Below are 27,602 nucleotides of genomic sequence, written 5' to 3'. Positions count from 1 at the left end.
TTTTTAAGGGTTTAGTTAATTTTGTGATGTGATTTGCTGTCCAATTCTTGAAAAATGTGATTAATGATGTTTTTATGACATGAAATACTGTGAAATCCCAGGTAGGGTGGTGACCTCTTGGAGAAGACACAAGTGAACATTCTCCCAGGGATGATTCCAAGAGCTTTTTCAGTGACTGACCCTGAAAGAGTCAGAGGAGGGAAACCTTTAGAAACACCAGGAACCGAAGAGAGGGAAACACAGAAAAAGGACAAGACAAGAAAGGAAAGAAAAAAATATGGACAGTGTCTCTATGCCCAAGGTGATAAAAAAGGTAAATTTTGTTTTCTGGTAGTATGAGATATTTCCAGTAGTATGAGACTCTCTTAAGAAATATCATTGTTCCCTTTCTTTGGCTTTTTTTTTTTTTTTTAATAATTAGCAAGACAAGGACAACAGTTTTTCAGTGAAAGGAGGATTGGCATAATAAATATAATAATATATATTACATGTTTATTTTGTATATACCATCTGTGATCTATAATCTATAATCTAATAAATATGTATTCTATTGTGTATAATAATATTATATATAATATTATATAAAATATAGAACAATTCTGTATATAAATATTATATATTATATCATTTTTCTATAGAATTATTATATACTATATATCAGATTATATATTATAGATTAGATTTTATATATTTTATATATATAATTTTTATATTAAATGCATATATGTAATAAATCCTATTTCAAACACCAGTAAGGGGAGGGAAGAGAAAGAGAGATTCCCTGCTGTGTTATCCCACAATACTCAGTGATCCAAAGGGAGAATCCCCTGGGATGTGGGAGCCCTTGGCAATTCTCATCCTCAGCTTTAACCCAAGGACCTGACAATGGCTCTGCCACATTTTGATGTCTAACCATGCATCACCTGACGAGTCTGAAAAAGCCTTTCTTAATGAAAGTGGGTAAAAATAATACACAAAATGTTGGTTTTGACCAGAAAACAGCCATTTTATGGCCAGCTGGGTCGTGGTGTATCCTGTGAAATGAATTTGTGCCAATGGAATGAGCAGAGAGAAGGAAGATGTAAACTTACATCGAATTTATGCCACTTTTAACAGTCAGGAATCTCTCCGTGTCTGCATTTTCCCATCTAGACCCATCCTTTCTTAAATCCCTAAATTCTACCAGGCCACATCACAAAAACGAGTGGAAAACCAGCAACCCTTTTCCTGCTGGGCTTCAAAATTTCATCTTGATTTACCAAAGCTACAAGATAGAAATCAATCCAAAAAAAGCCAGAAGAACAACTAATTGTCTCTGTTATAACCTCTGTTATTATATGCTGCTGTCAAAAAGTTATACTTGCATGAAAGTAGCAGAGCAGAAAAAATAATGACATTTTTTATATCTAGTTAGCAAAAAATCATTACTGACCCCTACCTGTGGTGGGTAATTTCTTATATATAATGTTGATGTTATATCTCATCTGGATAAAGTGTTTCTTTTTGCTTGTCCATGACTACTGGAAATGAAATACATTTTACAGTTCTTCTGACAGCTTTTGCAGAAAGGTATTTGCCCTTTTTTCCCATCCTCTCAGTCCTTTCTGGCAAAATAAAATAGTAAGATAATGTAATTTTACAAATACTTGTGTGACAATATTTGTGGTCTTATTGTAGTTTTCCTGCAGTTGAATTGTGTTGCAGAAAATATTGGATTCAACAGAAATTCTTGGAAAGATCTGTCTTTTTATTCTGGTGGTTTTTTTTCTAGTCAGGACCTTGCCTGTGTTACCCATAAAATATGAGGTGATTTATAAATTATAATAAACTTTTTAGCAAAATACTGCCTGAAATGACATGAATATATGCCTGAAAAAGGGGAACACACTCAGATTTACAGGCTTTAGTATTTTTAAATTCTAATCCTGCTTCAGGAAAAGCAAATGAGAGTAATTCAGCCAGAATCCTGGCCATAAGGAGAGGCAAATGGCAGCAACACACTGAGAAGTAGCCCATTAATATATTTTTAATTGCTGTTTAGAAACCACATAGACAACAGCACACCTGTTCTATGCAATGAGCATTTAAGGTTTATTTAAAAATGTGCTTTAATTCAAAGCTGACTGGAAAGCTGTAGAAAACTGGTTAGAAATCCCAGCTGCAGGGATTTCAACCATGTGCTGATGGGAGCATGTTGGTTTTTGAGTCCTTGCAGGCCTGTAAATTACTTTGTTGTTTTTTGTTGGTTGGTTGGTTGGTTTTATTTTTTATCATGCACCTATTCAAGGTGTAGATCCTGATGGGTTGAATTGGGTTCATCACATTGTGGCTACGTTAGTGAAGTGCATGATTTACAGGAAGAAAACTGATTTCCGTGGATTGAAAATTGATTTCCATTCATTCATTTCCATTTTTTTTCTATTGGCTCCTAGCTGTGGTCTGCTGCAGACACAGAAAGACACAGAGATATAAAATATTTTTATGCATTTATCTGTGAATCATTTGAATCACACAACCCTAAAATAATCTGGGTTGGAAGGGAATTTAAAGTTCATCTTGTTCCACCCCCTGCCATGGGCAGGGAACCTTCCCCTAGACCAGGCTTCTCATTGAATATCAGAGTTTTGGGGCATTTTGTGAAGAAACCACAATTCTGTAGTTGGATGAGCAGTTTAGGAGTAGTAGTTAATTAGTAGTAGGAGTTTATGTGAGCAGAAAAAGCACACAGTGATTGATTTGTCTCCAATAATTTCTGTCTCTCAATGCCAATTGCCTCTGATCTGAATGCAGGAGTGAAGAAATGGCCAGCTGCAAACACCTCCAACCTGAACTCCTTTTCACCCCTGCAGAGCGGGGTGGTTTACCAGGACAAAAACGCCACTGCCCAGCGAATATCCTCAGCCAGGATCCACAAAATCAAAGAGCTGAAGAACGAAATATTCGACTTGCAAAGGAAAATCGAGACCTCGAGCTTCGAGAACCTGGCTTTGAAAGAGCTGAACCGGCGGCACGGCAGAGCCATCGGCAGGTACAGCAGCGCAGAGAGCCACCTGCAGGAGCTGCTGGCAGGGCATCGCAACGAGATGAGAGAGCTCAGGAACCTCCTGAAAACGTCCCAGGAGGCCGAGAAAAACACAGCCAGGGAGCTGAAAAAAGTTGAAGCGGAGCTGAGGAGAACTAAAGGTGATCTGAAGGCTTTGGCTGTGCTGTCAGAAGACAAAGCTCTGGCAGAGAAGGAGGAACTTCATCGCAGGTTGTCGGTCCTTAACGAAACATTGGAAGCAAAGGATGAGAGGATACAGGTAAATGCCTGAAAATTATTGTATTTGGGGAGTGTAGGGTCACAGAATATCCTAAACTGGGAGGGAATCACAAGGATCGTTGAGCAGGAGAGGTTTCAGTGCAGGAATAGTGGAAAAGTTTTGGCTGCTTCTTATCAGATAAATGTTCTTATATAATCCTGTAACACTGGATGCTGTTTATCCAGTGCTCTCCTGAGTGTAAGGAAGTTCAAGAGGAGATAATTAATCTCCTTTTAGTATCTCATGTTCCTTTACTCTCACTGACCCTGGCACAAAAAAAGATGGGAACACACTTTTTACTACAAAACTGGAAGAGTGAAATTTCCATGGTCCTCCAGGAATTCATTTCTATTTCCTATGGAGCCTATTATGCATAGAATTAAATAAAGAGCTAGGAAATCTTAAGAGAAACTGTAAATATGAAGGGCTGAATTCAGACTGTCTTTTAAAAACTTTCTTTTTCTAGGAGGGAGGAGCTATAAAATCACACAGGGTTGGGTGTCCACCTGATACTTTTAGGAACTGGAATTTCAGTGCATGGCCCTGGGTTCTGAAGATAAAGAACCCAATAAATCACCAAATTTTCATTTACACTAAGCCTCCTTATTCTGCTACAGTTCATAGGTCTCTGTGAATAGAAAGCCTTAACATTTCTCAAAGACAGTTGTATTAATTAATCCACCAGAAAGGTAATGTACAACCTTATTTTTATGATTGAATGCCATAATCTTTTCTTTTGTTTAGTGAAGATAGGTTAAAAACAATTTTTTTTCTTACTTTGAAATTCATTTTTCAGATACTTTAGTATAGTTTCATGTATTATTTACAACATAATTTATAATATTATTTGTATCACTATAATGAGAAGATAATAACTGTTATTATATACAATTATAAGCTTAAACTTCCTTATATTAGCACACTTTTATTTTAAATCAGTCAAGATCTGAAGTTTTCCAACTGTCACACTGAGAATGGTGAAATCTGTCCCTTTTTAAGAGTCTGGAAATGCAGCTGAAGATGAACAGCTGCACCTTTAGTCATCAGCTGGCAAGTAAGAGCAAAAAACTCCTGGAAGCTACAATGACCACAAAGAACTTGCTAATGGAAATTAACATTGTTCACCAAAAAATTAAGGTATTCCATATTTTATCCAGGTTTCTGTCTTTACAGGAAAATTCAAGTATTTAATGTTACCTATTCCTTTGCTTCTTTTGCAGTCTTTACTAATTGAATTTGGTTTCCTGCTTGAGTCTATAATCTACTAAAAAAGCCAGAAATGTGAAATTCTGGCATTATTGGGGGGGTCTATTTGTTAGAAGCAGGTCAATAATAAATTGAAACAGAGATTAATGCATCAGAAATTGAACCAAAATCCACAATTTGGCCAATATGTTACCATTTTGTCAGATTGGAGTCAGATATATTAATCTACTCACTTTAAATGAGCTCCCTCACAGAAACAAGTCAAAATGAGCCAAATATTACAACCTACAAAACTAGAGTTTAACAAGAAGAGCTGTGGAAATGTTTCAAGAGTTTGCTTAAATTCCAGTTTCCTCCTGGTACTTGGCAGGGTTTTTTTCCCTGTCAGAGTCTCATCTCCTCCTGGACATGCAGATCTAGCAGATGGGAACAATTATAATCTCAGGAACACTAATAGAAATCTGTCCCAAAATGCAAATTATTCTAAATTATTCTCACCTTAACTCTTCTCTAAAATAGTTCTGTTTCATCTCTTTTCCACACAGTTTTCTGTGTGTCCAGGTCTCTGGATTTTCTATTGGGATCCACAAAATCTTTTATTGATTTACCACAAAGAAGACCAGACCTTATTTCTGTGCCAGAACAGAGTTTATCCTTACAAATTCATAGTTTTATGCACCTGTCTTATTTCAGGCCATTCCACTTCCAAGATAACTTGTAATTTTCCCAAATAAATGAAGCTCCTCTTTTTTTCCCACTGAAAGCTGGAGTGGTGAAAGTGTAACTGAGATCTGTCTTCTGTGTTCAAGGAAGATTTCATTAAAGAAAGAGGAATCTTGCTAATAAATAAATGTCAAAATGTGCCTCAGGAGTTCATGTCACCATCAGAGCAACAGGTTGTGAACCAAATGAGCATACAACAAGGGCACTGGGTAAATGAATTTTTAAAAAAATATACAAAAAAGAGGAAGTAAAGGCAAAAAATATTTAGTCTGAAAAAATGTAAATGACAAAGACCATGTGGTTCTGGCAAAAGAAAACCCCTGATAGGTTTCACCCAGCATGGGAAAATTAAGCAGGTAAAAAGTAATTTTTAATGCATACTAGAAGCTTAATAATGTTTATTTCTTTTTAGGAAAAGGACCGGCAACTTTATGTACAGAATATTTATGCAAATCGGATGCCAAAAGCCCTGAGGGACAGAAGTGATTGGGTTCCTAATGACCAAAGTATGTCTGTAACCATCTTCTTTTCCTGTTTAGTTAAGTGACACTTCCACTGTTTTAGAACTGGGAGGTTTATTCCTAATTAAATACCAAAATAGTGCTTTTGTGTGGGCTGAAAAGGTGAAAAGGTTCAGGAAGTTTAAAGGCTTGAATGATAGAAAATAACAACATCAATTAAATTCTACCAAGGAAGAAAAAGCTCTTTAATAAAGAATATTTATTTCACATGGATGCTTACAGATATTTGGGAGAAATATTTATTCCATGCAGTCTTGGCTATCCAACATCCCAAGGGCAGCTGCCTGGAGTGGGATTCAGCTGATTAAAACCAACCAGTGCTGTTTGAGATGCCCCAGTTTGCCTCCACTACACCCAGAATTTGGGATGGAATGAACCAAACATGGACTTCCCTGGCTGAGGCACCTCTTGAAAACACTGATCAGGTATTGCTGCTCCTCAAGTGAAGCAGCAGTCAGGACTTCCTCCATGTGGGTACCAAAGAGCCCTTAGCAAACCTGTCTGCTGGAAATGCTCCCCCCAGAATTCCTCAAATTGTGGCAGCAATACAAAATCTTACCACACTCAGTTGCTTATTCTTACCTCTTCATTGCCTTTGCAAACCCATTAACTCTGCCCAAACCACCAGTGAACTACAGGGAAAAGATTGGTAATTTAAGGTGTAAATTAAGAAAAGCACAAATTCCTTGTTCTCATCCCAAGTCAGACACATTTTTTATAAAACTCTGAATTCCTGTTTTAGTTACACCACATAACTACATTTTTATTACTCATATACTCATATATGGCCTTGTATTCGATACAAATTGAATATTGCTATTCAATTATGGTACTTGAACCACTGTTATTATTTCAATTCTTCTTTCTTTTAATCAAGATAAGGGAGCTTAGTTGAAGAGAGACATGATATTTTGTAATGAAAAGCTTCCAAGCAAAGTTGCCCATTCCTCTGGAATTTTTAGAAATATGTTTCATTCTCTGCCAGTTAATGGATTTGGAAACCCAGAGCTGGAACTGCAGACAATTTGTTCTCCTTTTCACTATTGACTTGAATTTTCCTTTTGCAGATTTCTGAAGAGTTACCTCTTCAGGTCATTCTAGTTGACATCCACAAAAATTTTTTTAGCCAGGAGGAAATTTGGACGAGTTACCTCTTCAGGTCATTCTTTTCTAGTTGACATCCACAAAAATTTTTTTAGCCAGCAGGAAATTTGGAGCTGGGCTTTTCTAGCGGGGCTGGAGAGAGGCTTCCTTAGGTGGTCGGAAAGCTGTGTGCACGTCACTGGAAGGGATTTTTTGGATGGAGCCGTGGATTGCACAGCTCCGGGCGGGAGCTCACCTGGGGGGGCAGCGCCCCCTGCTCCCGGTGCCGGGGAACGTCCCACTGCTCCCGGCTGGAAAAGCTCCCGGAGAAATTGGGACTGGGAAGCCGATTCCTCCCCCATCACCAGAGTCACTCCGGGGCACCAGCTTCCCTTCCACCGCCCAGCTGCCAGCGCTCAGAGGGCACCATTTTATGCGTTTTATCCTTTGATTTCTGAGCTCAAAATTGGGAATAAGGGTGAGTGTGGATGTGTAAGATCCTGGTTTTGCTGCTCTGGTGGTAACAAATTTCTCAGCTGCTATGCCAGTGTGAAAATTATTCCAATAATAAAGGAACAATATACTCATCTTCTCCATATTCTATCCATATTTCTCTGAACATCTCATTCAGTCACTCCTTTGGAATCTCTTCCAGAGACCACTGATATTTCAAACAGGGTTAAGCATTCCCCATGAGCTGGGTTCCATTCAGATCCTAATTTAGGAAACTGAACTCTGAGACTTCATAGCAGACCTCTCAAATTTACACTAGAATGGAACCAAGAATTAAGCCCATGTGGGCTCTGGGGCATAGACACACTTTTCTGACTTTACATCTTCTAACTGAAAATATACTTTGTAGTACATTTTAATATATATATTTATGTATATACTTATGTTTAGGATGCACTGATGTACAGACGAAAAGTCTCAGAAATCCAGGTTTGTGTCCAGTTTCAGCATTTATAGATGCAGCAGAACAAATTATTTCTTTTTCAAAGGGCATTTTTAAAAAAAAAGTTAAAATTCTTGGTCACATAACAGTATTGTCAGTTGTCAGAGATATTTTTTATTTATATCAACAACCTAATTCAGAAATGACTGTACTGCTAATGTTTGTCATATTCCACAGGTCTGAGAGTAGACAGATCAGTACAAGTAGATAAAGAGAGTTTTAGAGAGCTGCTGCTGTCTCAGCACCAGGAAGCAGAAAAAAATCCAATCCAGCTAAAAAAGGTGGGAAAGATCTGGATCCAAATCCAATTCCCTCTTTAAACTCTCAGCTAAGATGTATCTTATTCCCTAAGTTGCAGTAATGCCTGGATAGCCTGATCCATCATCTGGGATGGGGATTTTGCATGGTACAGAAATAATGCTGTGATGCAAAATATAATGTAACAGCAATAGAAATTACTGATCTTTTTGTAAGTATTGCACTGATTGTGTTCTTTTAAAAGTCACTAAACAAGCATTCCCTCATTATTTTTACTTTTAATTGCCAATTGTAGGAGAACAGAGAAGATAAGGGTGGAGAAGGTAATGCAAAGGAAGTGTGCTCAGATGCTCAGGGTAAAAAAGAAAAGCAAGCAACCAAGAAAGTGCCAGAAACTTCAAACAGCACTCACAGAGGTAGGTTTAATATTTCTCTCAGAAATTCACCTGGTCTTTGCTAATTACCAGGAATCCTAGTAATTTGTGTGGTTCTGACAGCCCTTCACTGGCACCTGGCTGACAGGAACGAGTTCCAAATGATGAATGAGGTGTCACTGAAAACACAGAATCATCTGGGCTGGAAAATGCAGCTGCTGGTGGTGCTGCATTGACAGCAGAGCTGCCCTGCAGGATGTGGCATCTCCACCCTGCTGTTCTTCCCAAGGCTCAGGGTGGTAAAAATTCAGTGTTCTGTCTGTAACAGGATAATGAACAGTGTTAATCCACACTAATCAAACACTGATCTCAAAGCTGGGAATCTTCATCACTGATGTGGACCTATTTCCATGGCTGGAAAAGGAAAAGGACTGTGAGGCCTGGGAGCAATTTCTCATTAGTGATCCCTGGAAAGAGATTTTATGGAAATCTCAGCCACTGTTTTCTCATGGAAAAGTTACATGCAAGGGACTCATTGCTAATCATCTTTTTTTCTGAACAAATTCTACAGAACAGAGGAGAGAAAAAGCCACTGCTGTTCCCTCATTCACGTTTTTATTTCTAGAAACATTCCTGTTATTTCCTTTAAGGCTTTTAGGAAAAGAAAAGATCTGAGTGGCAGGAGACCTCCAGGTCACACATTTGCCCAGGTGGAACAGGTGATGCCAAGTCACATCCCTGTAACCTGGCTTGTGTTAACTCCTGAGGTTTGTACTCTGCCTGTTCAGCCTGCAGCCTTTCCAGAGCTCCCCAGACAACCAAAGTCAGCATTTGTCTTTAAAATGCCCTTTTAAAACTGACAGAAAACACAGGTCTTACAATGCTCCCTCTGAAAAATCTGTGAAACCTGAGTTTCTCTCACTGATAGCAGAAGTAAGAAGGCTTTTATTGAAGCCTTACTTGGCTTTTTTAGTTCCTGCAACTTCTTATGTCTCCTTTAAGCTTGGATTATGTCTCATTTTGGGGGTACTCTGTGAGTCTCTGCAGAGTACAGGAACCATTAGAAGTTGCACAGAAAATGGCATTTCTGCACACATGTTCCTTTTCCTGCTGAAAAGTGGAGCCCCCTCATTCCCAAGTGAGAGTTGCTGTATATTCTCCTCCACACAAGCAACTCTGTGTTGTGAATTAAGGGAAAGGAAATCCTGCATATCCCATAAGTTCCACTCAAATGCCAGAATGTGACAACTAGGAGTTCAGATCTCACCTGGTTTCTCTGTTGCATTGTACATGATTTTTCTGGCACTGTGTTTAGTCATTACTGTACATAATGGCAGATAAATCCATTTAACTAAATTCAACACCATGAAAAAAAAGTAAAAAAAATATATATATTAACCTGGATTCAGTGGCAGAATGATGTCATTTAAATCTTGCCCCATGCTGTTGTATTTATTATAGATGGTATTTGAAATATCATCAATAATTGAAATAAGGATGTCATACTTGCTCTTTTTAAAACTCCTCATGTTCTTAAACCCTACAATATTTCAGGGGACAAACTCCTGATGGAAGAACACAAATTTTCAGAATTTATTAAAGAAATGGAGAAAGAGACAGAGGTTCTTAAACAGGAGCTGAAAACTCTGATGAAATCCGAAAAAAATGCTCAAAGAGAAAAAGAGAACAATCAAGAGGGAGAGGCAGTGGAAGAAGCTGAAAAAGAAAAGAAAAAACCCTTTGAGCAGCAAAAGAAGAAAGCCAGGAATGAAGGTCCAAGTCCAAGCAAAGACCCCACTAGGCTGAAAAAGAAATACATCTTCTCAGCAGCCACTGAGAATTTGCACCGGGGGCTCCACACTTCAGGTGCCAAGTGCAAAGCAGGATTTGGAAAAAGCTGCCTGAAGAGCCAGAGACAGGCAGGGCAGAGCTGCAGTGACACTGCTGTGCCCAGGGGGAAAATCTCCTTTGGGGCTTATGAACCTTCTTTTGGGCAAACCCCCCTGGGCCGGCAGGACAGCGCCTCTGGAGGGGAAGAAACGCTTGATGAAGGAGCTCTTGGGGGAGGAATGTCTGCAAGGAGACAACTCCTGGAGTTCCAGCAGCACAAGGGTGAAGGCAGACAAGTGAGGGGTGCAAGGCAAATCCCAAACTCCATGCCAGGGTGCAGCTCTCCTCGGTAAAACCAGCTCCTGAGTTACTCCACAATTCGTCCTGATAGTTAGGTACATCAGCTTACCTTTAGAAAGTTTAAACATTCACATTGTTACAAACCAAATGTTTTGCTTTCATTAAATGTTTGTTAAATCTTACAAGCACTGGCAATTGCTTTCCGTGATTTTTTCCAAAACAATCCAATCAGTTGTCACAAAAAACACATTCTGTGCTTCGTGTGTTGGATTAAGAATTCCTTATCATTTTTAACTGTTACCAGGTAAAAGTTAGTCCTTCTTTAGGAACTTCCAGGTTTTTGCATTCCCAAGGAGCTGGAATTTAGAAGCTGAGTGGTTGTCAGCTTGCTGACATGAGCACCCAGCTTTCCTAAGGTTCACTGCTGGGTGAGAAGCAACAATGCAAGAAAAGAAAACACTTTTTTAGTTCCTTCACTCCCCAAACAGCTTCCAGAATTCACAGATAATAAAAATAATTTGCTCCTACATTGTTTTCACGAGCATTAGGAACCTCTAAAGCCTCATTCTTTCCCACTGTTGGAACTTATCAAAGCAGTTTGCCTGGTAACTTCCCCAGCTGACATCCAGAGATCAATGTGCAAGAGGAGAGCATTGTTTTGGAGAAGTCAGGCATAGCCAGTCCCCAAAAAGCCTCTAAAAATCCTTGTTTAAGGTTATGTAAGCGAGGGGAGGAGGATTGTGTTTTGCTCCTCACACTAATTTATTAAGCACTTGCTTAATTCATCTGAAGTTTGGAAAAATTAGGGACATTCTGTTAATTTTTAAAGGCAGTAGCAGTTCAAAAAAATGTCCAAAATTACACTACAAAAGCTTTTAAAGATGACAAAGACATTCAGAGCTGAACCTATTGCAGCAACATTTCAAATAGTTTAAAAAATAAATTAGTTGAGTTGATTCAAACAGTATTTCCTTATGCACAAACACAGGGGCTGTTGTTTTCGCATGGATTTTGGTGAGTTTGGGGTTTGTTTTGTCAGTTTGGGTTTGTTCTTTGGGGTTTTTGTGGGTTGTTTAGCAAAATTGCTGTTAACATTAAAAAAGAGATGAAAAAACCTAAGTTGGGTTGAAAAGCTTTATTTCCTTAATAAAATCACAATTATACATAACATCCAATCACAACATTTTTTTCCTTGATATTTATTTTCATGTTGGCTAAATGCAATTCCTAATATAAAATCCCAATAAATTAACATTGAAACAAACAAACAAAATAAAATTTATATATATACACACAACACAAACTGACATTTTGAGTTGGTTTTTAAAGGCAGTGCCAGTTCTGGAGGGGTCCTGGCCCCTTCCTTCCTGCAGAGAGGAAAAGGTCCTGGAATAGCAGAAGGGATCATTGCTCTGGGAATTCCAGAGTGGGAAGCTAAATCAGCATCTCCCTGCAGCAACAGCACTGTCTTCTACTTCATTGACAGCAGCCTGTGCTTGGCAGCTGAAGAAACCTCTTAAGAGATAAAAATCTTGATTTAATTCACCTATTTTTTAGGAGAGCTCACCAATTTTAGGGTAAAAAAATCACAAAGAAACTCTTTTTCCCCAAGCCAAGCAAACAACCTCTCTCTGCCCCCTGCACCACCCAACATGGTCCCACCTCGGGGTGAAGCTACCACATCTCACAGCAAAGAAACAGCCAAGCTCCCAAATTAATTCCTAAAGCCAGCATATTTCCAATTTAAAACCACAAATCCAACACTTTTACATGTTGGTGACAACAGGCCACGACAAAACCTTATGGTTCTGCCATGACTAAACCCAAAATGAGGTTCTATAACCAGCAATGCTGTTCTTTCCAAAATGAAAGACAAACTCTGGGAAGTGAAATCAAAAGAATCAAAAGGACTGACAGATATCCAAATGGAGTAACAAGGATTGTCTCAGACCTTGTCTCATAAAAGATAACTGTCCCCCCTTTTTTTTTAATTAATTTAAAGCAGTGATTATGTAAATGCAGCTGGGCAGTCCATGGATTGCTGGGATTCCTTCAGCTGAAGGGGTGCAGCATGATAGCTACAACTTTATTGCAGACCACGAGCCAGCAGGTAATTCCCACACCTCCTGGAAAAGAGGGAGAAACCAAGATTGAAGTTGTTAGATCAATAGCCCTGAGGAACCTGTGCAGCTGCAAACAACCTTGGAAGTGTAAAAAATGAAACTCAGAATTCATGAGGCCAACAGGAAATAAACTCTTTACATGCACAAGGGAGATAAATTAATGCTGGTCCCAAAAAATTCTGGATTGTCTTGGGAAAAAAGAGCACCAAATACAACAATATGAGCTAAAGGGTGGTGAGTGCATCCCAGAGGAAAAACCATCAGATACAGACTCAAAAGAAAATCTAAGTTTAAGGCCTGGAAGAATGCTTTCCTTGAACTTAAATTCAGGATTTGAGAGGTAAAAAGTAAATTTCCTCTGAAATTGAAATCAGTTGTTTTGTAAGCACATAGCTGTTAATAGCACACCTGTGAAGAAAACTCCCTTTTGGGTGATTTTCTGATTTTCTCATTTAAACCTTCCCCAGGGTCTATTCAATACAGAGAAGGGCAATGCTCTGTTTGGGTGGAAATAAAAATGACAAAATTCCGTGTTCAGTTCAAGAAACCAGAACCACACATAGAAGAGCTGCTCAAATATTAGAACCCTCTGCTCTGGGAGTCAGAGAAGGAGCTGCTGTGAATCCCTGGATGCTCTGGGGCTTGGCAATGTCCCCCTCCTCACCTGCCACTCCTGTAGGGAAGGCCACCAGGCGCTCCAGAGGAGCCAGCCACTTGCTTGGAAGCACGGTGACGGGCTCGGAGTAGTACTTCCAGATCAGAGAGATCATCAGGGCAGCCTGGAATGGGGATTTTTTTATTAGTCTGGATAATTACACACATCAAAGTACAGTCCCAGTGCTATCTGGAATTGTTTCTTTGTTATTTTATCTTCTTCAGAATATTTTTAGATTTCATATGATCTTAAATTTATACATAATATTACGAGGTTGCAGGGAGAACTTGTTTGCTTTCAAGACCCTCTTTCCAATCCAGCAGAGTCAAACACAGTCCTAGCATTTGTTAAAATTCTGATGACCCTTTTTAGTTTGAATTTTTGCCTACAAGGAGTGCAACTCACTTCAACAGTCCCCTAAGGAAATCTTCAGGCTGACCAGTGCCATCCTCGTTAGCAAATTCTTTGGCATCACATCAGAACTGCTCAGACAATCTGATGAGGCACCGTGGGGAAACGTGTGGCAGCTGTAGCTGGAGATTTGCATCCTCAGCAGAAGTACATTTTGGTTTCAAAGCTAGAATTATATTTACATGTAGCAGAACTTTCCTGGGTTTGGGGCCATATTAAAAAAAAAAAACAACCCAGTGATTAAAGAGCTTGTCCCCCCAAAACCAGAAACACAGAGTGGAGATGAAAGTTAAACTCCTTCCATCCTCAACTACCAGATTTTATCAGCAGCATTTCCCTTCCAGTTCCAGAAACTCTTTCTGTCTGACAAACTCTGTGACCCTGGAATCACAGAAAGGTTTGGGCTGGAAGGAAATTAAAGATCCTCCAGTGCCACCCCTGCCATGGCGGAGCCCTGAGTGACCAGATATGGACCAATAAACCAGGAGAGAATTGTAACACTACTGAGAATTTGGGCTAAGTTGCATCCATAACAAAATATTTACTTACCTGCAATATGTAGAATACAATATTTATGACCCACTTTATTTTGGCTAATTGGGCAGTTCGTGCTTTCACTGTCAAAGAAAAAAAGATTACTTTCCATTACTTATAGTATTACATTAAATTAGTAACATTTTAATATTTCAGTGTGTAAGGCTGGACATTACCCTGTTAAAAATCTCTTTCCAAATAATTTATAGCTATATTAAAAACACCTTTCTACAAAAAACTGCCAGCTCTATATCACACTGCAATTTCTATTTTGATTTACTCAAAACAGGATTCAGTGATGGGCATCACTGAGAAAGAATAAATAACTATACAGTGAAGCCCAGGAAATTCCTGGAAAGACACAGGTAAGCTCTTCAAATAGTTTAAAGAGGGGAAAAAATGGGAGGGAGGGAAGGAGGGAAGGAGGGAAGGAAGGAAGGAAGGAAGGAAGGAAGGAAGGAAGGAAGGAAGGAAGGAAGGAAGGAAGGACAAATACTTAGAGCTGAAAACACTCCTGACATCTTTTCAGAAACAGAAACTGTTTTTCCTTTTGGAGCAGGGAGCAGACATGGAACTGTACCGTGGGTTTTGAGCTTGTCAGTCATTTTGTTGATCTTCCTCTCCAGCCGGGCATATCTGGCAAACTCATCCATCATGCTGATGGTGGCAAGCTCCTGCTTCATGGTCTGGATCTCGGTTCTCATCTGGGATTCCTGCTCTGCATCCTTCTGTAACAGCCTGGATATCTGAGAAGTGAAGGAAATTATCAATTCCTGCTCCAGAATTCCACTGATTTGCTTTAGTGTGTATAAAGTATGGCCTCAAAAGCCTCCCATAAAAAAGGCCCTTTCATTGAGATGCAGGAAATCCTTGGATGACAAGAGAACAAGTGCCAAGATAAGAGGAAACAGCCTCAAGCTGGACTCAATGATCTTGAAGGTTTTTTCCAATTGAAATGATTCTGTGATCATTCCCATTTCCAGCTCCAGCAGCCAAGTATTCCAACATTTTCTCCTTTCCTTTTACTTTCCTAATTTCTTTTCTTGAGGCACCACCTGCTTGTCGGTTCATGAACTCTGTTTGCCATAGAAATGCAGGCACAAAGGACACAAAATCTTTTTCTTGCTGTTCCTTAGCAAATCTTCCAGGTTCCCCAAGACACATGTAATTTATTTCCCCATGGATGCTGCTCTCTGCTCCCTGCAGACAGTGAGAGCATCAACACCATCTTCAGCCTCAAACCACAGCACAAAGCTGAGCGGAGATCTCCAGAGAATCTTGGAATATCCTGAGTTGGAAGGACCCACAAGGAACTGAGTCCCATCCCTGGCCCTGCCCAGCCCCCCCAAAATCCCACCCTGGGAATCCCTGGCAGAGCTGGCCAAAGGCTCCTGGAGCTCTGGCAGCCTCGGGGCCGTGCCCATTCCCTGGGGAGCCTGGGCAGTGCCAGCACCCTCTGGGGGAAGAACCTTTCCCTAAAATCCAACCTAAATCCCCCTGGCCCAGCTGCAGCTGCTCCCTGGGTGCTGTCCCTGTGCCAGAGCAGAGATCAGAGCTGTCCCTTGGGAGGAGCTGCAGATCCCAATCTCAGCCTCCTCCAGCCTGAACGAACCAAATGCCCTCAGCCTCTCCTCATAAGGCTCTTCCATCACTCATCTCTAGCAACACTGAGTTCAGCTTCCCAAACTGCTGAGGATGATTTAAGGATTTTTTGTTCATTTTTGAACAGTGCACACTGATCTCTGTGCCAGTCAAAGTTATTTCCATGGTCGAGCAGAGCGACAGGGATCTCAGCATCTTTGTACACATGTGACTTTATCTGAGTTTATTTGTCCTCAATTCCATTATCCACGCTTCCACAGGAATGCTTCAGATCAGAACGGGGGCACCATGACCAGTGCTTAAGATTATTAAGATTTATTCCTACAATGACTTAACTCCATAATCTCCATATCCACTGATCTCCCATCTCAACAATGGCCACGTCCATCTGTTGAAAACACGCAAGACTGAGCAAAGCTGTCCTTCCATTCCCAAAACTGGGAAGCTGCGGATGCCCCATCCCTGGGGGAGTTCAAGAACAGACGGGACGGGGCTCTGAGCAGCCAAGCCCGGTGGAAGGATCCCTGATCGCAGCAGGGGGGTTGGAATGGGATCATCCTTAAGGTTCCTTCCAGCCCAAAAAACTCCATGATGCATCCCAAGGGCTGGAGGCTCAGAAGACTCACGGAACACACCGGTAACTCATCCCCCAGAACCCGGGGCTGCGCTCCACCATCTCCAGCAGCAGCTTCTCCTCTGCAAGGCCAGCAGCGGCACCAGACCCTGCCCGTCCCGGGAGGGGCACCGGCAGCGCTCCCGCCCGGGCACCCTTAACGCCCCGCCGGCTTCCTGGGGTCCCCCTCAGCGCCATCCTCCCGCTTCCCCCTCAAAGCCATGACTCACGAGGGAGGAGCAGGAGGGCAGGAGGATCTTGAGCGCGTTGCAGAGGAACACGGCGCTGAGCACCAGCAGCCAGGCGCCGCTCTCCGCCATGGGCCCCGCGCCGCCGCCCGCCTGAGGGCACGCGGGGACGCGCGCGGCACGTGACGCGGGCGGGCCAATGGCGAGGCGGTGCGCTCGGGGCGGGGCGCGCGGCGATCCGGCTGGATCCTGTTGCGGCGCCGCTGGCGCTGCTGGGATGGGGAGGGGGGCGGCTCCGCTGCGCAGCCGGGCTGGGGCGCGCAGGCGGCCGCAGCAGCGCTCGCAGCAGCCGCGCCACACGAGCAGCCGCAGCCGCGGGGGTCGCGGCCGGGAGCCTCGAGATGCCCAAGAGGAAGGTGAAGGCGGGCGGCAGCGAGCGGAGCCGCCGGGTGGGGACGGCCGGGAGCGTGTGGGGAGCGGGCTCGGCGTGTGGGGCTCCGGTGCGGCGGGCGGCGCCTTCCCCTTGTGCCGCGTGGCTCGGCGGGCCGGGCAGGGGGCAGCGGGCGTGGGGGGCTCGGGGGGCTCGGCGCGACTCGCGGTCCGGGAGCGGTGCGGGAAGGGGCGGGCGGAGGCCGGTGCCGCCCCGCTGACGCGCCGTGTGTGTTGCAGGTGACGGTGGCGGACGGGGACGCCCCCGAGGAGGTAAGGAGCGGGCAGGGCGGGCGGGGCTGCCCCGGCCCGCCCTCCCCTCACGCCCTTCTCTCTCTGTGTCTGTGTGTGTCTCCCCCCGCAGCCCAAGCGGCGATCGGCGCGGCTCTCCGCGGTAAGTGCCGAGCGGCGGGGCCCTGCCGGGATGGGCGGGAGGCCGTGCCCGGGCTGGATCCCCGCCTGACTTGTTCTCTCTCCTCAGAAACCCGCGCCTGCCAAAGCAGAGCCGAAACCTAAAAAGTTACCGGCGAAGGTGAGAGTGAATTGGAAAAGGGAAGGGAGAGGAGGTGGTGCTTGGGGCAATCCCGCGTTGTGTCCTCGGTGCACCGTGCTGGAATGGTTTTGTTCCTTGTGGGAACTTGGCTGAAGTGTTGTTTTGATGTGCTTTTGCCAGTATTTACAGGTACATTCCATCACTGTGGCTGTAGATCCTTGTTAAGCTCCAGGCATTGCACGGAAGTGCGGGCACGGATCCAGGCGTATTACATTGTGGTTTGGTATTGGGTGGAACTACCTGACTGTCAAAGCAGCTGTGTTAGGACATCGGGAGGAATTTCTTCACACAAAGGCTGGTCAGGCATTGGAAAAGCTGCCCAGGGAGGTGGTGAAGTCACCATCCCTGGAGGTGTCCAAGGATAGGCCTGGATGTTGTTTGCTCTGCTCTGGTTGATAGGGCAGTGCTCAGTTCAAGTTGGACTGGAGTATCTTGGAGGACTTTTCCAAACTGAATGATTCTGTGCATAGTGTTGTATTTCATATCTGGGAGGGGATAAAACACACCTACTGATGTTTTAAAGCAGTGTGTTAGGACAGGGAAAAAATTGTATTAGCCACTTTAAAACCACATGAGCTTCCATTCATGTGGTTAAGCTTTCAGGTGTTTGTGTGATCTTTGAATTTTTCAGCACAGCTTTCACAGTGAAAATAAGTGAGGTGTAAAATTCTTTGGTTTTTGGGAGAATTAAAAAAGGCCTTGTGTCCGTTTGCTTGCTGCCGTTTATGTTGTTAAGTGTTCCTTTGTCATTATAAGCTTTTCTTTGTGATGTGTGGATTAAAAGCTTTGGGGTGACCTCATCGTGACCTTTCAGTACCTGGAGGGAGTTGATAAGAAAGATGGAGAGACAATTTCCAAGGGCTGGAGGGACAGGGAATGGCTTCAAACTGCCAGAAGGCAGGGCTGGATGGGATACTGGGCAGGAATTGCTCTCTGTGAGGGTGGGGAGGGGCTGGGATGGAATTCCAGGCTGCCCCTGGATCTCTGGAAGTGCCCAAGGCCAGGTTGGACATTGGGGATTGGAGCAGCCTGGCGCAGGGGAAGGTGTTGGGGGTTGGATGAGATGATCTTTAAGATCCCTCTCAACCCAAACTGTTCCGTGATTCTCTAATTTGAGATAAACTCGTAATTTTTCCAGACTTCCTGATGTTTTCATTGCATTAATCCTCTTGAGCAGTTACTGATGAGGAATCCACCTTCATTCCGGTGGTTTGAGTATCAGCGTTCCCACTCTCAGGGCTGTAAGCCTAAAGAATTTGGGGAAGCTTTCCAATGCTACCGAGTTGTAATTTCCTTTTTTTTTCCTGCAGTGTCTGTGGTGCATCTGCACTTACTGCTGCTCATTGATGCTGACTGATGTCTGATCTGATTTTCTGCTTAAAACTACTTCAAGCTATTAATTAACAGTCAAAGATTTGTTATTTGATTCATCAAAAATCCCTTTTTTGCATCAACTTTAACAGTTTTGAAAACTTTCCACACGGTATTTTTTCCAGTTGTGAGAAGTTTGCTCATTATGGAGTTATTTGGTGGGCTTTTAAAATAAATATTAATGAAGAAAAATATATTCTGGCATTCAAAATATAGAAGTCAGTATGTTACAATTATGTAATTCTGAAATATTTTATAAGTGGGTGATGAGGAGTTGTTGGTAGCTTAGCAAGTTTTCTGAGCTTTTTATTATTTCCAAGGTTTACCTGGAAGATTGTAACAATTGACTTACTGGAAATGTATTTCATTGTAGGACAAATCTGAGGACAAGAAAGCTCCGTCAAAGGGGAAGAAGGGGCCTAAAGGAAAACAGACAGAAGAGACAAACCAAGAGCAGACAAAGGACAACCTGCCTGCAGAAAATGGGGAAGCTAAAACTGAGGAGGTGAAGTTTGGAGGGCTGGCTTTGGGTTTTGCTGTTACTGAGAAGTTTGGGTTTTTTTTCCTGCAAAAGTTTCTTGAGTAATGAAATACTTTTTCTTGGGCCTGGAAAGAATCTTGTGTGAAAACCCAGAGTTGATCTGTGCAAAGTTGAGGTGACATTGACAGAGCCTGCTGGGAGAAGGGACAGGTTGGTGCAGGGACAAAGTTCAACAATTAATGAGTTGTTGTTGTTGCTGGAGAAGTGACTGTGCCAGGTGAGTCTTGGCTGCACCACAGTGCCAGAGTGGCTGAACGTTTTTGGAGTCATTGATCAGATCACTTACAGCATCCTCCACTCTGTGTTGCACTCCTGGAATGCAGACAGTCAGATACAAATTTAGGCCAAGATCTGCAGGGATGAAACACAAACGTGGTAATGGGCCTGGAGTTGGTGTCAGGTTTCTGTGACAGAAACATTTTTAGGAATTCTGTGGAATATTTTGGTTTTAGGTAGATGATGAGATTTTTGGGCAGGGAAGGTACAGGATGGTACTTCACTGAGCAGGAGGATTTACTCTGGGGTTCAGTTCATCACTTGCAAGCTTGCAGTGTCAAAAAGTTGTGCTCTAACTACCAGTTCTTCAGCTGACTCAATTTTTGGCATTAATGCAGTCTTTTAATTTGTGCTTCTAATACTTCAGCAGTGGAACCAAATTTGGCAGCATTCCCACCTGGGGTCCCTTTAGTTCACTGGTGCAGAGATTATGTAAATTTACAAGGAATGGATGATGATTTGGTCACACCAGCCAAAATTCCAGGTGTAATTTTATACCAAAGTCTAGCAGAGGCAGAGTCCTGTTGGATGTTGTTTGCTAAGAATTAAAACAGGGTTAAGATTTGAAGAATATTTTAAGTGTGGCACTGAAACTTAAAAGCATGAAGTGTTACCTCATGGGTTTTCTAAACACCTCCTATGTAATTGTAGCTGTGTAAAAGATGAAGTTTTTTCTGTCATAAAGGCAGTAATCCAGTTAAAATTAAAATCCTTTGCAGTGTGTCTTTAGTAACAAATCAACATCCTGAAATCCATCCTGGTGGATCTGAGGAGCCTTTTTGTGACAGCTTGGTTTAGCAGGTCATGACCCAAGAGAAATCTGCAGGAACAAGTCAGGGTTATTCTGTGCAGGGTTTAATGTGCATTAAAACCACTCCAAACTAATCAGAGCCATAAAAACTTCCTGCACTGAAGTGTTCTGGTTTTTTTTTCTCCTTTCCAGACCCCAGCACCTGATGCAGCTGCAGAGAAAGAAGTGAAGTCTGAGTGACACCTGCTCCCACATCTGTAACTGGTGGTCCTTAAATCTTTCTTCTTGTACAATTCAGAGGAATATTTTTATCAACTATTTTGTAAATGCAAGTTTTTTAGTAGTTCTAGAAAACACGTTTTTAAAAAGGAGAGAATCCCGACTCAGCCCATTTTTTTACATATTTAGATAAGTGTAAATGCTTTTTTTAAGTGGTAAAATCATGTACTGGTTGTCTGTTTTCTATGAAACCAGAAATTAACGGTGTGTTAATTAAGGAGAGGGCATTGAGGCCGTGATTAGACCTCACGTTCCACAGACTCCAAGGGACAGTTTTCTATCCTATAAAATGAAGCATAACACAGATCAGACTTTGGAATTCATAATGATGTGTTGAGAATGTCTTAACATTTTAGTTATTTATCTTTCTCTATGGTTGTACCATCAGTAGAATTGCTTATCTAATAAAACTGCTCCCTAGTGGTGGATTTCTTGCTGAGTGATGTATAGCAGTGACAAAGTTATTTTTGGTAGTTGCAGCTTTATTTTTTTCCAACAACTTTGTAGCTGTGATGCAAAAGATTGGAAACTTTTATTTTATATCTTTAAATACTGTCTTAAGTAAAAGTTTCTGCTTGGCAGATGGAACTTGTTATGTCAATATTTGAGATACTGGAACTTCACATCTGGTTTTCAAGGACAGCTTGTCTACGAAGATGGAATGAAAAAATATTTGAAATAGTGCTAGGAAAAAAAAAAACAGAATTAGTTTTTAGATTTAAAAAAGCTCTGTGAATAAAAACAATTGTAAAATTGTTGATAGTGTTTGTGATCACCAAACAAAAGCCAAATAAATCTTGATTATGAAAGGATGTTTCCATAGCTCCTGCATTGACTGTGAACTCACAATCTGAGTGCTGTGGTTTGGATTTTTAACTGAGTCCTTCAGAGTGTCAAAACTGTACTTTTTTTAAAGAGATGGGTGGCAGCTCAGGGAGTGGAGAATTGCAGTGTTAATCTAAACCTGCAGTTTGAAAGCTGAGAGCTTTGTGCTGCTGCTGTTTGCTTTTTAAAAGTCAATAATTAGTAAGTGTCAGATGCCAGCCAGACAACCCTCACCTGGTCCTGGGAGGAGCCAAGCTCAAACAGTAACGTTTGTTCTTTGTTGGTTTTTTTTTCCTTCTTACCCCACATCTTGTTTATGCTCTTAGGTAACACCTGCAAGCCCAGTACCTGCTTCCTGTACATTTTTAGTGCCTTTTTCAAATTGTTGCAGTTTTTTCTAAAAAAAGCCACTTTAGTTTCACCTCTAACTTGCTTTCTTAATCAATACTCTCATTTCAGGAAGAATTTTACCATTTTTACCTCTTCAATACTTTAGCAATCTTTAAATTTTCTATAGGAAGTCTCCCAACCTTATACCACAACCTTCTCCTGTTCCATTCCATCACAGGTGTGTTCCTCACAGAGCACACCTGGCTTTGGCTTCAAGTCCTTAGACATTTCAAAACTGGAAATTGATGCCACTTTTAGAACCCACTTCCCCCAGCATCCCCTTCCAGGTACCATATTTCTTGGTTTAATTGAATAGTAACATGATCTAGCTCCATGGTATTGTTTACTCTCTGGTTTTGGCAAGCTCAAGCCACCAGTTAAATAAGTAATAAACTTGCAGGTAAATCCCCCAAAATAACCACTCATCCCTGCTTTTACAGAATGGCTGTTTTTCATGTTTTGGGTCTCTGGTGCTGTGATCCTGTGCACTTTGAGCATCTCCCTCACATCTATTACCCACTGCTTAATTTATTGTAACTTCTTGACATTACTGTGTCCTGTGTGATACCAGATTTACTCTTCAGCTAAGCACTGGAGTGAGAGCTGATACAGATTTACATCCAGTGGAAAACAATCTGATACAAAATACAACAGCAGGAAAACAAAACTTGTTTCTTGGAACATACTTTGTTGTCTTTGTATACTACTAGTAGTTGTTTGGGTTAAGGGAATGAGACCTAAAAGTAACTTGCATCAAGGTTCTAAAAGTGTATTTTAAGGTACCCAGAGGTGGGGAATGAAATAGGCAAAGACCTGGGCTTTAAAATGTAACACAATTACAGCCATTGCTGTCTTTGTCAGCTTTCATGCTGGGCATGGCAGGGAAACAACTGTGGGAAAGAAAAAAGATGAAGAATGGTCTGGGTTGAAAGGGACTTTAAAAATCATCGAATGCCACCCCTGCCATGGCAGGGACACCTTCCCCTGTCCCAGGCTGCTCCAGCCCCAGTGTCCAGCCTGGCCTTGGGCACTGCCAGGGATCCAGGGGCAGCCACAGCTGCTCTGGCAATTCCATCCCAGCTCCTGCCCACCCTGCCAGGGAACAATTCCTCATTCCCAAGATCCCATCCAGCCCTGCCCTCTGGCACTGGCAGCCATTCCCTGTGTGCTGTCCCTGCATCCCCTGGAAATTGTCTCTCTCCAGGTTTCCTGGGGCTCCTTCAGGCCCTGCAAGGCCACCCTGAGCTCAGCCCAAAGCTTCTCCTGTGCAGCTGAACAATGCCAGCTGTGCCAGCCTTTCCTGCCAGCAGAGCTGCTCCATCCCTCTGCTCATCCTGGACTCACTCCGACAGGTTCCCAAAATCCTGTCTCCAGGAGCCATGCTCAAGATGGCACAGGCATGGAGGCAGAGCTGCTTTTTTTTGGCTCAGTGATGCCAAGGCAGCAGTGCTGTTGTGTGGGAAATGCCCCCCTCAAGCGGGTGTTTGGGGATGCCCAGGTGCCCCCCGGCACCACCACGGAGCTCTGGTGTCGCAGCAGGAGGCTGGGCCAGCCCTAAGCTCTGACATGGACACAGCATTGATGCTTTGAATCACATTATCACAAAATCATTTAGCTTGGGAAACACCTCTGAGATCATCGAGTCCAACCTTTGACTGATCAACACCTTGTCAATGACCAGAGCCACGTCCAGTCGTTCCTTGAACTCCTCCAGGACCGGGGACTTCAACACCTCCGTGGGCTGCACATTCCAACGTTTAATCACTTTCAACGAAAAAATTCTCCCCGTGTCCCCCCTGAGCCTGCCCTGGCCCAGCCTGAGGCCGTTCCCTCTGCTCCTGTCCCTGTTCCCTGGAGCAGAGCCTGACCCCCCCGGCTGTCCCCTCCTGGCAGGGACTTGTGCAGAGCCACAAGGGCCCCCTGAGCCTCCTTTGCTCCAGGCTCAACCCCTTCCCAGCTCCCTTAGGAATTCTCCAGCCCCTTCCCCAGCTCCGATCTATTCTGTGGATAAGCTGCAACCCCTCGATATCCTCCTCGCAGCGAGGGGCCCAGAGCCGGACACGGCACTCGAGGCAAACGCCCTGGCCTGGCGACACACAGCGTCCGCTCCGTCACTGCATCGCCCCTGGAGCCGGCTCTCGGTGCCTCGCCGCGGGTCCCGAGCTAGGGAGGCCGAGGCAGCGGCGGCAGCACGGCTGTTCCCGGAGCCGACCGGAGCAGCCCCGCGGACGCCGCCTCTCCCCCGCCACCCTCAGCGCTGCCGCCTCGCCGCGCTCAGCCCCTCCCCCGGTACGCGTCACCGCCGCCTTCCTCGCGCGATCCTTCCGCGCCTCCTCCTCCCCTTCTCCTCACCCGCCGCCTTCCCCGCCATCCCCCCCGCCACCCACCCCGCTCCCCTTCGTGTATATTCCCCGCGGCCACACGCCTTCGCCGCTGTTCCCTCGGCGCGCCCGGAGCGCCCGGTACTGCGGGAACTATTTTTCGCCGCCCCCCCGCGGGCGCTCCCGGCGGAGGTGTCGACGGCGGCTCCGTGGCGGGTGGTGCGGTGGCGATGGCGGCGGCGCCGCCGAGGCTGCGCTGAGGGGGGAGAGGGAGGGAGGGAGCGCTGAGGGGAGCGGGGGGGCGGCCGTGAGGGGAGGGAGGGAGGAGGGGAGGCGCTGACAGCGCCGTGCCGAGCCGGGCCCGCCGCCCTCAGCCCGCCATGGCCGAGCCTGCGGCCTCTTCCAGCTCCGGCGCGTCGCTGCCGCTCATTGAATCAGGTAACACCGCGGGCCGGGGTGAGGAGGTGCCGCCGGTGCCGCCATCTTCCTGCCCCCCCCTCAGGATGGGTCACGGCCGCCCCCCGGCTCATCCCCCCGTGTCTCTTGCCGTGTCTCTTACAGAGCTTTACTTCCTCATCGCCCGGTTCCTGAGCACCGGGCCCTGCAGGAGAGCGCTGAAGGTGAGTCCGGGGCTCACCGGGGCGCGGGCACCCCGCGCTGCCCGCTGAGGGTCGGGGGGAGGTGGGAGCAGCCGCGCCCCCCGCTCTGGGGGAGCCGGATCGTGGCTTGTCCCTGACTCTGTGTTTTTCCCCTTCCCTCTGCAGGTGCTGGTGCAGGAGCTGGAGCAGCACCAGGTCTGTGTGGGCTCTGATGAAATCTTGCTGTAGTCAAAAGTTTCCTTTGCAAGTCATTCAAGTTTCTGCCGCTGTCTCAACTTTTCCCCCCCTCAACACACATTGTTTTGGATGTGGTCTGTAATCCCTCCTTTCCCGTTTAACTACTCACGGTTTTTCCGTTTGTTTTTCCTTTATTTAGTTGCTTCCCAAAAGGTTGGATTGGCAAGGAAATGAGCATTATAGAAGTTATGAAGAATTGGTGAGACTTTTCTCTTTTAAAAAACCCCTTTTATTTACGGTGGTGACATTGATGTTAGACCTTCTACCTTTTAAGAGTAGGCCCAAATCTTCATCTTCCTGTACCATCCTGGCTCTGAACACTGGAGTCACTTTAAAAAGGGCCTTTAATTTCTTTACATCAGACTAACAAAAACACAAGCGGTGGTTTAAATTGAGGATATTGTTTACATAGCAGAGGTGGAGCTTGGCGTTGTGCAGTGGTACATGCCACTGCCTACATGCAGGCAGGAGCCAATCTACAGCGAGGTTTCATTTCGGAGTTTCAGGCACCAGGTTGTGAGGCACGTTGTGATTTGTCGGTATTTATTTTCTGCTTGGTTTCTTTCAGCCCCCTCCAACAGATTAGGAAATGAAATCGCTGTTCAGAAACCGAGGGTTGGCACTTGTGGCGACTGTGAATGTGCTCACATCGCCGGCTCCACGCTGGTCGTGCCTTTGTTTCTAAAGTGCTGCAAAGATGGGGGTGATTTCTCCACAAAATTTACTTTCTGCCCTTCCCCGGCTGGTGTGGTGTGTTGTGAATTGTTTTTACAGAAGGCAGAGCTGTGTTTTGGGGCTTAATTTTGCTGCTTCTTAAGTGGCAAAGAGTTTGAATGCCCCTGGGTGATGGCCTGGTGGTGCCTGCCCTGTCCTCCTTTATTGTATTTGATCTTGTTTCCTTTAAAGAGGTGTTTCTCCTTGCTTTTTCCCACCTAAGGTTCAGGCATTCTGGGTTAATTGACTGATTGTTGCAGTGAACTCCCTCTTGTGAAGCACTTAAAGATCTCAGGATCATATTTGCATAGAGAAGGAATGAAGTGTTGTTTACAAGACTTTCTTAGTTATTGAAGTATTGCTTGAAATGATAAGTGTGATTCCATTTCCTCTGTTTGTTGTTGTGGTCAGTTGAGCAAAGAAGGTTTTGGATCAGTTTTCTTAAGTCACTAAGAAGCCTGGCCTTGCTAAACAGGAATATTTTCAAGCTCTGACTTGAATTTAGGCAAGATGAAAGTAGGATTAAGCTTAGAAAGAATTGTTGGGAGGTTTTTTTTTTGTTGCTTCATTGTTGATTACTTACCCCATTTCTTCTGGCAGGGTGTTGGGAGATCCCATGTGTGTGTTTTTCTGATTTCAGGGCTGCTTTTAAACTGTGATTATTCTGCACATCCAGTTGTCAAAGTAATACTTTTAACATGTGCTGCTTCTACTTATTTTTTTTTCCTGCACAATTTAAAGGAAATCTCTGCACAGGGCAGTAGCATTTCAGAATATCTAAATTAATCTTCTCAGGGTTTTAGTTTCTGTTTTTTGAGGGCTTTGGGAACCTCTTGTCCCACTGGTCTCACTCTGAGTTTGCAGAGACCACAGACAAATGCAGTCATGTGCTGTAATTACTTCTATTCCACTTTGCTGAGCGTGGAATTGCAAATCTTCAAAATAACTGTTCCTTCCAAAATCTCAGCAAAACTACTTCAAAAAGAAAGGAATTGCAAGGTTTTATATGCAAGGGTTGCATTTAGAAAATATATTAGAAAATATACATATTGCTGATGGCATGCAAGCAAAAAGGGTTTTAGTGTTTGGCAGAAAGCAGGCTGACCTTTCTGTCCTGGATCTTGTGGCTGGTACTGCTCTATACCAATTCAAGAGTCAAAATTGATAAAGAAATTCTGTCAAACTGCATTTTTTAATCTTTGGGCTACCAGATGTGTTTCTTATCATCAACCTTAAGCATCTGATGGGCTGATTTGCTTGGACAGATTTGCCTGTGGGGTAATGGGAACTGTTTTACTGATGTTATCTCCTCAGTGCCTGTGCCCCACAAGCTTTATACCTGCATTCTATTATTAAAAACAAGTGCAAGGCTGTGACTTAAATTGTACCTTCTGAATGCTCATTGTGCATTTGGGCAACTTTTTGGCAGCGTGTGGTGTTTTTATTTTTATTTTTATTCCCACTGTTGTGTGAGCAGATCAGCCCTGTTGGGACACTTGGCTCTTCCCGGCTCAGCAGCTCAAGGGAGCTGCATCAGCAGCACGAGCTCGTTCTGCCTGTGTTCTCAGCCACCTGGGCAGGAGGCCACATACCTGAGCTGGTGTGGCCCTGAGCCTCTCCTGAATGGATTGGCTGGGA

The 27,602-nt window shown here is 43.9% G+C and overlaps 4 protein-coding genes across 4 annotated transcripts in view; 3 read left to right on the top strand and 1 right to left on the bottom strand.

Annotated features, from left to right (window-relative positions):
* The first annotated feature begins 150 nt into the window (after positions 1 to 150).
* LCA5L (lebercilin LCA5 like) lies at positions 151 to 10,605 on the top strand. The gene is made up of 8 exons (XM_041399711.1): positions 151 to 313; positions 2,120 to 2,130; positions 2,799 to 3,302; positions 4,302 to 4,439; positions 5,644 to 5,737; positions 7,968 to 8,071; positions 8,344 to 8,464; positions 9,977 to 10,605. The coding sequence occupies exons 1-8, from the start codon at positions 151 to 153 to the stop codon at positions 10,603 to 10,605; spliced, it is 1,764 nt and encodes a 587-aa protein (XP_041255645.1).
* Positions 10,606 to 11,672: 1,067 nt separating this feature from the next.
* On the bottom strand, positions 11,673 to 16,871 carry GET1 (guided entry of tail-anchored proteins factor 1). Its single transcript, XM_041399743.1, has 5 exons — positions 16,721 to 16,871; positions 14,856 to 15,021; positions 14,291 to 14,358; positions 13,340 to 13,454; positions 11,673 to 12,678 (listed from the first exon to the last, which is right to left on the bottom strand). Exons 1-5 carry the CDS (start codon positions 16,808 to 16,810, stop codon positions 12,605 to 12,607), a joined length of 513 nt encoding a protein of 170 aa, XP_041255677.1. The 5' UTR covers positions 16,811 to 16,871; the 3' UTR covers positions 11,673 to 12,604.
* A 72-nt stretch (positions 16,872 to 16,943) lies between these two features.
* HMGN1 (high mobility group nucleosome binding domain 1) lies at positions 16,944 to 21,690 on the top strand. The gene is made up of 6 exons (XM_041399744.1): positions 16,944 to 17,094; positions 17,348 to 17,380; positions 17,472 to 17,501; positions 17,589 to 17,639; positions 19,405 to 19,536; positions 20,792 to 21,690. Exons 1-6 carry the CDS (start codon positions 17,080 to 17,082, stop codon positions 20,837 to 20,839), a joined length of 309 nt encoding a protein of 102 aa, XP_041255678.1. The 5' UTR covers positions 16,944 to 17,079; the 3' UTR covers positions 20,840 to 21,690.
* A 2,750-nt stretch (positions 21,691 to 24,440) lies between these two features.
* Positions 24,441 to 27,602, top strand: part of BRWD1 (bromodomain and WD repeat domain containing 1) — a 43,170-nt gene continuing 40,008 nt past the window's right edge. The window contains exons 1-4 of the mRNA XM_041399818.1: positions 24,441 to 24,852; positions 24,976 to 25,034; positions 25,179 to 25,208; positions 25,390 to 25,449. Of these exons, the coding sequence (XP_041255752.1) occupies positions 24,795 to 24,852; positions 24,976 to 25,034; positions 25,179 to 25,208; positions 25,390 to 25,449 (207 nt within the window). The 5' untranslated portion in view covers positions 24,441 to 24,794. The remainder of the gene's footprint in view (positions 24,853 to 24,975; positions 25,035 to 25,178; positions 25,209 to 25,389; positions 25,450 to 27,602) is intronic.

Source organism: Onychostruthus taczanowskii, unplaced genomic scaffold (genome assembly GCF_017590055.1).
Source record: "Onychostruthus taczanowskii isolate IOZ18803 unplaced genomic scaffold, ASM1759005v1 scaffold17, whole genome shotgun sequence".
NCBI classification, from domain to species: Eukaryota; Metazoa; Chordata; class Aves; order Passeriformes; family Passeridae; genus Onychostruthus; species Onychostruthus taczanowskii.
The sequence above is the reverse complement of the archived record's forward strand: the minus strand, read 5'-3'. Positions and strand labels throughout refer to the sequence as shown.